Source organism: Spermophilus citellus (assembly GCF_964194105.1).
Source record: "Spermophilus citellus genome assembly, chromosome: 9".
NCBI lineage: Eukaryota > Metazoa > Chordata > Mammalia > Rodentia > Sciuridae > Spermophilus > Spermophilus citellus.
This window is the reverse complement of record NC_138191.1, coordinates 12,147,059-12,157,243: the sequence shown is the minus strand read 5'-3', so window position 1 is coordinate 12,157,243 and position 10,185 is coordinate 12,147,059. Positions and strand designations below refer to the sequence as shown.

The 10,185-nt window shown below is 41.5% G+C and overlaps 1 protein-coding gene across 2 annotated transcripts in view; it reads left to right on the top strand.

The window, feature by feature from the left end:
* Window positions 1–753: 753 nt before the first annotated feature.
* The window catches only part of CD244 (CD244 molecule), a 29,689-nt gene continuing 20,257 nt past the window's right edge, over window positions 754–10,185 (top strand). For both annotated transcript variants that reach the window (XM_081305491.1, XM_081305492.1), the window contains exon 1: window positions 754–1,074. In XM_081305491.1, coding sequence (XP_081161617.1) covers window positions 1,014–1,074 — 61 coding nt within the window. In that variant the 5' untranslated portion in view covers window positions 754–1,013. The remainder of the gene's footprint in view (window positions 1,075–10,185) is intronic.

Here is a 10,185-nt window from a genome sequence, read left to right as displayed (position 1 = left end):
AACAGGGCGACTGGAAAAGAATCAAAGGATGAAAAAAAAAATAGAAAGGAGGACTTGGGGAGGGGGAGGACTGAACGGGTTTGTTTCTAAGGGGAATGAAAAAGAAAAGGGGCATTAATCTTAGAGTATGGCCTTGAAGCAAACCCTAAGGGGGAGATAGGATGTCACTGTCCCCATCTCTCCATAAAAGCCCCCCCCCAAAATCCAAAGATGCCTGGTCTTTTGGAGGCTCAAATCACAATGGGGATGGGGAGGGGAATAAAAATGAGTCCAGGTGCTTCTAGGGAAAGCAAGAGCAGGAAGAAAGAACTACTATAGGAAAGTAGAGAAAGAGAAAGGGAAGGAATACAGAGGTATTGATGGGACACTTGGAGCAAAAGCAGATTTTTCTGAAACAAATATAATTTGCATGTTCTTAAACTTGGGTATCAAACTACATAGGATCTCTGAGCCTGTTAGATTTTTCTTTTGTCCCCAAAGCTTAGGTCCTTTCCTGTGTCACCCCAGCGACTCCTTCTCTCCTTCAAGTTATTCAGGGCTCTGCTGCTCAGCCCACATCCTCCCCAAAACCTTTCCCCTTCATCTCCACAATATCGTTGAACTGGAACAGGCTGGGATAATGGCTGTTCGGGCCCCCTGTTGGTCTCTGCCTATCGCCACTAGGAAGAAGGGACATTTCCGGGGCCTCTGCCTTTTGAATGAAGCGGCTGGGCTGGAGCAGAGCAAGGGATAAGATTTTGAAACCGGTTTTGTGAGTCACAGCAGACTCTGAGCACCTGCCCATTTGAGGCAAACTTCTCGAGCTTAGCTTGTGGGAACCTTCAGAGCAGATCTGGGGGCTGGGACTTTTTCAGTGGCTTCATCAACTCACAGCAGAAGCGAACAGCCTTGAGTTGAGGAAACTGTGGCTGGACAGGCAGCCAGGCACTTCTCCCCTTCCTTCTCCTGCTGACGGGCGACAGTGAAGCCCGGGCACAGCTGAGTGTCGGAGGGAGCGAGGGGCCCCCTCGGGGATGTTGGGGCTAGCTGTCATCCTCCTGCATCTCTTGCTCCTCAAGGGGCACCACGGCCAAGGTAAGGATCCTCAGCTGGACGTGGGGTGAGGGCTGCCATAGACTCGGGGCTGTGTCCTTTTGGGAGATTAGAATCCAGACCTGATGTGATCACCTGGAATAAGGTGAGCAAGAGAGAGAGGAAGGGGAGGTGGCCCCGATCACCTAGGTCATCTAGGTCATTGGAAAATGCATGGCTTTTGCTTTGTGAGAATGGGAGATCTTAGGAAAACTTTTGCAGAGGCTCTGTATCCACAACTTTCTCTTTCTGGTATGCTGCTTCCTCTTTGGCCCTGAACTTGTTCCTTTTTCTCATGCTTTTGCTCAAATACTGTCTTCTTGATGAGGCCTTCCTCATCCATGATACTATATTGCAACCCCTTATCTCTTGCTCCACTTAATTTTTCTCCATAATACCCATCTCCATCTTAGAGACCATACTGTTTACTTGTTTATTCAGCCTGGTAGGATGCAAAACTTGAGATCGGGGGATTTTGTGCATGGTTCATGGCGTACCCTCACCATCTAGACACAAGCAAGACCTTCAATAAATATTTATGTCCATAACAACAGCACCCTCTCTATTCCCCTTCCTTCCCTGAGAACGTTTTGAGTGGCTCTGTACCAGCCTCTGGGCTAGGCATTGAGAATCCAGTGCTCAATAAGTCCATAGCTCCTTTGTTCATGGAATCTACATTCTGTCACCAGAATGAATAGGAAATCACAGCTGTGATCAGGGCAGAGCATGGGGCCCAATTTAGTAGGTGCTCAAAGCATGTTTATAGAGTGAATACGTGAATTATTTACAGGCATCTTAGAGGCAGACTGGAATGATTTTGGGGTCAGATATGTAGGGGAGCAGGAACCTTCAAATCACTGCCCACAGGAGTGAGCCTGGGCCCTAACATTCATTTGGTCCCTAAATTTAAGTTTTAGTTGTTCATTCTAAGGAAATCCCAAGGGATGGGATGGAGACTGTGAATCCTGAGGTACTTTGGGCATAGGGTGAGAAGATATGCTGGAGAAAAAAGAGTAGGGATAGTGTCTTTCCAATTATCTCTGAGGGTTGCCAGCTATTTATGTAGATCATGTGAAAACTTTCCCTTCTAAAGGAGTGCTCTCTAATTGGGGCTGTTCTGTTTGGGATCCTGTAGAAGGCTGGAGTCATTTTTAGTTATCTCTTCCTCGACGCACCTCCTCTCAAAGTAAGAATGATGTAAATAGCTAGAAGAGAGATTAGAAGACATAGAAACCTGGCTGCAGCTCTATCCTGAAGGGAATTCAGCCGTAGAAATCACTATAGGGGTAACTTGGCTATTGTCTTTATAAACAAACCCTATTATTTATTTATTTTTGCAGTAGTAGGGATTGAGCCCAGGGGATCTCTACCACTGAGATGTACTCCTAGCCCTTTTTATTTTTATTTTGAGACAGGATCTCACTAAGTTGCCCAGGCTGGCCTCGAACTTGTGATCCTCCTGCCTTAGCCTCTCAATTGGTTGGAATTATAGGACGTGCCACCAATCTCTACAGAAACATTTCCTATTAGGGTGCAAGATATGTACAGAAAAGCACAAAAATTATAAATGTACATCTCAGGGAGTTATTGTTAAATGGACATACTCTTGGAACTATCATGTGTTCTTTCCCTTTTATTACCTACTTTCTCTTCTACAAATAAAACCACTGTTCTGACTTTTAACATCATAGGTTAGTTTTACCCAGCTATAAGTGGAGTCACTTGGTATGCATTCTCACGCCTAGCTTCTTTTGCTCAATATCTTGTGAAATTCATCTATGTTGTAACTTGTAACTGATCATTTTCATGGTGGCATAGTGTTTCATTATATGACTGTATCCTAGTTCATTCATTCTATCATTGATGAGTTTTGGGTTGTTTCCATTTTTTTTTCTATGTAATGATGCTGCTACAAGCTTTTTATACAGGCATGGCTGTTGGGTATATTTCCAGGGTAGTATTGTGGGGTATGAGAATATACTTACCACACAGCAAATGCTGTCACACTATTTTCTAAAGTGGTTAAATCAAGCTGTGTGTGGGGATTTCATGTTACTTGGAGGGCTACTGTTTCTTTATTCTGAGGGCCTATGAATGGGGAGTGAAATTGCAGGGATGTGGTGCCTATAAGGCCTCCCTGATATTCTGTGTGAAATTCCTATATTACAGTCACTTTTGGGAGTTAAATGAAGAGTCACTCTTTTTTTTTTGGTACTGGGGATTGAACATGGGGCAATCACTGAGCCACATCCCCAGCATTTTTATATTTTATTTAGGGACAGGGTCTTGCTAAGTTGTGGAGGCTGGCTTTGAACTTTCGATTCTCCTGCCTCAGCCTTCCAATCCATTGGGATTTCAGGTGTGTATCACTGTGCCTGGTGAGAGTCACTCTTGAATGAATTAAACAGATTCATGAAGCTCTAACAATGCTCCAAGAATTGTGCAAGCTTTTGTGAGGAAACAGAAGAAACATGTTAATTCTACCCATAAGAATTTCTTTCAGACAGAGGAAAATAGGTGGGCACAATAACAGCTATACAGGAAGATAGAAAATGCTAAGTGTCTCTGACAGGCAGGATCCCTTCTGAGTGAAATGGCAGCTGAGAAGATGGTGAGTCCTTCAGATAGGGACCCCAGGGATTGGCCTTGGGGGACGAGTGTCCAGGTGTTAAGAACAAAGTAGAACAATCTAAGCAGAGGAATACTAAACAAAAGCAAAGAAAACACAGGGTTTGAATGGGAAGCATGAAAGGCAAACACAATAGTTACCTTGGAGAGAGAGAGTTCTCTATCATAGAGGAGACAATTCAGTTAACGGGGCCCTGGGCTAGGCCCATTTTGATAGAGGGGAGGGAGTTCCTTTGACTGGATATGGTCAGTCTGAAGCTAAGTTGAGAGGAAGAGAGAAGCGGGCTGCAGGCTGTGGAGGATACTTTGTGATTTTGAGTTTGGCTTGACTAGGGCTGTCCCAGCCCTGCACTTTGGGGATCTCACTGGGCTCTATTCACTTAGACCACAGCAGGGACCACCTCTGTTTCCTCTCCCCCCAGCCTAGTAGCACAGGCTCAAGCTGAGAAAACCTCAACATCCTCGTGTTGGCTGGTGGAAGCTACATTCTCTCTGAGACCTTCCTTTGCTTTTTCTCTGGGGGCCTCAGGCCGCCTCTGCTCAGCAGGTCCAGGTGGTAGGAATCTGCGCTGATGCTGGCTCCAGCTTGAATCAGGCTGCAGGGCCGAATGGGACTCCCTGCGAGTCAGATGGTCTCCTTGACAGTCCTCTCTATTTGAGGCCACTTCTTCTGGAGGCTGTACTAAAGTTCATCACCTGGGTCCCCTGCCCTTTCTCTGCAGAGTTTCTATTTTAACTCTTCCTTTCCTAACCACCGGAAAAGGCCCCCCAAGGCTGCTGAGTAGTAGCAACGGCAGTGGCTGTGGCCCTGAGACCTTCTCGACCATGGGCCTTTCTCGTCTGAACAACCGACACTCAGTGCTGGCTCCCGTTATCCTTCCCTTCAGACACATGAGAACTTGTCTTAGAGTTATCTTTTCCTACTGGTATTTCCTGTGTCCTCACTTGGCACGTACACCTCTCTGGGACAGGGACTGAGGTGTTTTTTTTTTTACATGAGTCCTGACCCTTTCCTTTTCATAACATGTGCCATTCTGGGCCCCCTTCCTCTTCCAGTCCATTCACAGAAGCTCAGTCCAGCCATCTCTCTTATTCCTATGCTGGATTGTGGAGAGCTTCAGGAAGAAGTTCAATATCAAAGAGCAGATACGGAGTCACAGTCTCCAGCCTGAGCTGGGCTCTCAAAGTCCCGGAATTCTTGTTTCTAATCCATGGCTTCTTCCATTCCCCAAAAGGTGATTCCAAGCCTTTACCATCTTTTCAGGGCCCACATTCACCATCATAGCCTCTATCTGCTGACCACCTTCTTCTCTCAGAAAACAGGATCATAAATTAGGGATTTGTACCTCCAGCACCACCAACGATTCCCCGATATTAGCCTACCTCATCTACTCCTGTAAACTGCCACATTTGCCTCTGCTCAGGGGAAGGGGTCTCTTGTCCTGTCCCTGGTCAAACCAAACCAATTGCAAGTTCAAAGCCAGCCTCTGTACCTCAGTGAGATTCTATCTCACAATAAAAAATTTAAAAAGGACTCGGTGTATAGCTCAGTGGGAAAGTGCCTCTGGGTTTAAGCCCCAGTATTACAAAAGAAAGAAAAAAGAGAAAAAGAAAGAAAGACCAAACCAACATGACACCAACATGATGGTCCTAGGTCCTTTTTTATTTGCAGAAAAAACCCATCTGGTGTGTGTAAACTAATTCAATAGTATATAAAAAATGGTAGTATAATAAAAAAAATGAGCTCCAAGGCAGTATATCATTAGGACTCTGGTTTACAAACTCAATTCTTTAAGTATTTAACAGTCTAATTAATAACTTAACCATTTCCATGTATAATCCATATTTAGTTTTGTGATAGTGGAGAACTACATTTTTTAATATTCATTTTTTAGTTGTAGTTGTACACAATACCTTTATTTTATTTATTTTTATGTGGTGCTGAGGATCAAACCCAGGGCCTCGTACATGCTAGGTGAGCGCTCTGCCGCTGAGCTACAGCCCCAGCCCGAGAACTACATTTTTCTATGAAATACTCTATGTTCTAGTGCTGTTGGTAATATAGAAGTATACTTTATGATTTTTTTAAATTTATTTTTTAGTTCTCGGCGGACACAACATCTTTGTTGGTATGTGGTGCTGAGGATCGAACCCGGACCGCACGCATGCCAGGCGAGCGCGCTACCGCTTGAGCCACATCCCCAGCCCTATGATTATTTTTATAGATTTATATATTAAGCACCTTTTAATATTTGTTCTCTCTCTTGCAAATTTATAAAGGTAAAAATAAAATAAAACCACCCAAAACCTAAAAATTAAACTCATATTTTCATCACTCCACTTTCCAAACCTGCTGGAGAGAGATTTGCCCCTTCTTAACCAGACCAATAAGACACAGCATGACTGTCTTTCCTCCCCACTGCTGCTCTGCCTGTAAGATCCTCTTCCCGATTCCTTTCTCCATCCACCAGGCAGGCCTTGAATCTCTTTCACTGGTGACTCCTAGACACCTCCTCGGAGCAGCCACTCCTAATGCCCCAGAACAGAGGAAGACACGCTAACCCTTCATGCCATTATCACACCTTGGGCACACCTTCAAGGCGCATCTCACAGCACATCTCAGTTGGCTGTTTTGGATTATAAGGACATTAAATCAAGGATTAAAACATTTCCTTTATGTCTTGACTTTGTGCCCTTAATAACCCTAGTCTTTAAAATAGGAGTGTGCCAAAGACATCTGACTATAGGTGTGGCATGAGCAACAACAGATGCCGGCTCTGAGCGACACAGATAGGCTTGCTGATGTGCATTGGTTGAATTTTGGCTCCACCTTTGAGCCAACACGATGTGCTCATGTGTGCTCCAACGATGCTGGCTGGTCACAGTTCTTGGCTGTTAGCCTTACATGGCTTCTGGTCGGTTCTTCTCCTCTCCTGTTGTGATTTGGCTTCTATTTCTTACTTAAAATCCTGCCCTGCCCTATGGATTTTGATTTTGTAACAAGCATTTCTGGCTTCTGTACTTGAGCCTGTAGACTTGGCTTGTCTTGCTCTTGGTGTCTCTTCCTGTGAAATACTCAGGATCCATCTGTAGTCTCAGACCATGAATGCATTAGATGGAATGGAGATAAGGACATCCAATCATTTATCCTGGAGCCTGCTCATGCAATGTATATCCATCAGGATGGCTCCCTTTCTGTCAGGCCTTACTCTTGACCCTGCGTGTTGCTGACATTGTTCTTGCCAATTAACCAGTGTTGGGTGTCCGTCTCCTTCTCCTTTACCACTTGCTGGTTATCTATAAGGAACATCTTTCTGGGTGCCATTCTGTTAATGGTACCTGGGTGCCTGGGTTAGTTTCTTAAAGGCAATTTGGTTAAAAAAAAGAAATTAATAAAATCCCCCAAATAAATAAAAATACTAATTAAATAATATGTTTGAAAAGTAATTTGGTTGCTTTATTTTACCTTTTCCATAGCTTGTAGAGGTGATGTCCTGTTTCTGGGAGAGGAAGTTTTATGATACTTTATTTCTTTGCAAACGCTGAAAATCACTAAACCTCTTATTCTTACTTCTTCTATTCTTAACACTCTGCGTAAGGTTTGGATCTTATGCTTTATCCTCTGGCCACGGAGGATCTTAAAGGGCTGATCCACCTACATGAAATGCTTTTCCTTTAGCTGCTCCCCTGACTGGAACCTTCATGTCTTTCTCTTCTCAGTCCGCGTGTCCAGCTGCTTAGGAAGGTCTTTTCATCCTTGAGTCTAAAGAAATTCCCACACTTCTTACTCTGTTTTGTGACCTTTAAAAACTCTATGCAAGGCACTTATGCCTCTCTGAAAGAATCCTTCTTATTTTTCACGTATTTATGGTGTGTACTCACATGGGCATGCAAACTCCATGACAGCAGGCACTTTGTTTCTCCTGCTCACCCCTATGCCCTAATGCTTAGGACAGGGATTCTCAACTGGGACAGTTCTCCAACCCCCAGGGGATATTTGGCAACAGGGAAAGGGTTCCACTAGAGCCTAGTGGGTAGAGGACAGGAATGCTGTTAAACATCCTTACAACACAGAGCACAGTGAAGAATTATTATTGGGCCCTAAATGTCAAGAGCCAAGGTTAAGAAATTCTGTCCTAGAGCATTGCCTGACACATAGTGAGTCCAATATTCATTGAACACAGAGCATTTTCCTTATTAATCTGTAAATTTGCCTGGTGTACTTTCTTGTCTGTTGTAAGAAGTCTGTCTTCCGATCTACTGATTTCTGTCTGCCATTTTAGTAACAGCTTCAGGAAGACTTTTCTGATATTATCTAAGAGATGGGTTTAGCTAATAGATGCACCGGGAGCTCTCGTCTGTCTCTGCTCTTGCTGTGGCAGTGTTTCCACAGTGACAACATCACACTTTGCTTTTATCAAAGTATGTCTTAATTTAATGGTCAAAACAACTTTATGAGAGGTAGCCGATACTCCTTTTAATTTTTTTGTATCAAAATATACAGTGTTGTGCACAGAATTTAAGTGAATTGCTTAAAGAACTTTTGTATACGTATGCACATATGACCACCACCCACATTGAGATGTAAAATATTTCTAGCACCCAGCAGGATTCTTTCCCTCTAAGTTGGCAATAACCCCAAAGTAACCAACATTCTAATCTTGCTCACTATAGATTAGCTTTTTCTAATTTTAAATGTCACTATAAATGGAATAATTCACTAGGAATTCTTTTGTGCCTGGCTTTCTTATTAATCTTCATTCAGATGAAATCCATTCACAATGTTGCCTCAAAATAGTTTATTTTTTTTCATTGCTATGCAATATTGCCTTATCAGAATATGGAATGATCTCTTTATTAATCTTCCAATGACAGATATTTGTATTGTTTCTCATTTTGAATTATTATGAATAAAGTCATTATGAACATTCTTTTTTTTTAAAGAGAGAGAGAGAGAGAGAGAGAGAGAGAGAGAGAGAGAGAGAGAGAACTTTTTTTTAAACATTTATTTTTCAGTGGACACAATATCTTTATTTTTTTATTTTTATGTGGTGCTGAGGATGGAACCCAGCGCCCCGTGCATGCCAGGCCAGCGCGTTTACCGCTTTGAGCCACATCCCCAGCCCCACAAACATTCTTTTTTGTTGTTGTTGTTGGGGGGAGGTACCGGGGATTGAACTCAGGGACACTCGATCTTTTGCACTTTTACATAGATTTTAGATTTAATTTACCAATTTCTGCAAAAGTAACTTTCTAGATTTTTTCTTGGAATGCCATCGAATCTGTAGTTTAGTTTAGGGAGAACTGACATCTCAACAATATAAGTCTTGGGCTGGGGCTGTGGCTCTGTGGTAGAGCACTTGCCTAGCATGTGTGAGGCCCTGGGTTTGATCCTCAGCACCACATAAAAATAAATAAATAAAATAAAGATATTGTGTCCAACTACAACTAAACAAAACAAAAGAAAACAAACAAACAAACAAAAACAATATAAGTCTTCCAGTTAAAAATCCACGTTATTTCCCTCCCTTTATTTCGCTCTTTACGTCTTTCTCAGATATCTTTTGTTACCTTGGGTATATAGGTAATAAATATTTCTTGTTGAATTTTTCTAGGTATTTTAATTTTTTGTAGTGTTTTAATCATATTGTTTTCAAATTTGATTTCTTAGGTGTTTGCAGTTATATATAGAAATACAAATGATTTTTTTATATATTGACCTTATATATAGCCACCTTTCTAAACTGGTTTATAAATTTAACTGTTTTTTCATATATTCCTCTGTGTTTCCTACATACACAATTATATCATCATGAATACTCACAGTTTTATATATTCATTTCCAATTTTTATTTCTTTCATTTATTTTTCTTGTTTTATTGAAATAGCCATGACTGCCAGTAGGATGTTGATTCAAAGAGGTGATTATAGAATCCTTGTCTTGTTCCTGAACTTAGCGGGAAAGCATTTTATTGGCTTCTAAACTTTATCAGATTAAAAAAGTTTCCTACTATTGGTTGAAAAATTTAAAAATAATTATGAATAAGGGTTTTTACCATAAAGAAATGATGAATGTCAAAAGAGACAGATATTTAACTTGATTTAAACATGTATTGGAACATCACATGGTACTCCATTAATATGTAAAATTTTGGCATCTTATGTTTCAGTTAAAAATTTTAAATTGAATTTAAAAATCATGAACTTCTGCTGAATGTTAATAAGTTCCTCTTCTGCACCTATTGAGAAAATAATTTTATTTTTCTCATTTATTTTGTTACTATGGTGAATGTGTGGTGAATTCATGTGGTGAATTATATTCATGAATTTAAAATGTTAATAAATTTGAACACTTGGGGTACACCTCTGTTATTCAGAATATGTTATTTTTGATGTACTGCTGGATTCAGTTTAAGAATATTCAGTTTGCATATTTGTTCATAAAAGATACTTGCATGTGATTTTTCAGAAACTGTTTTGAAATAT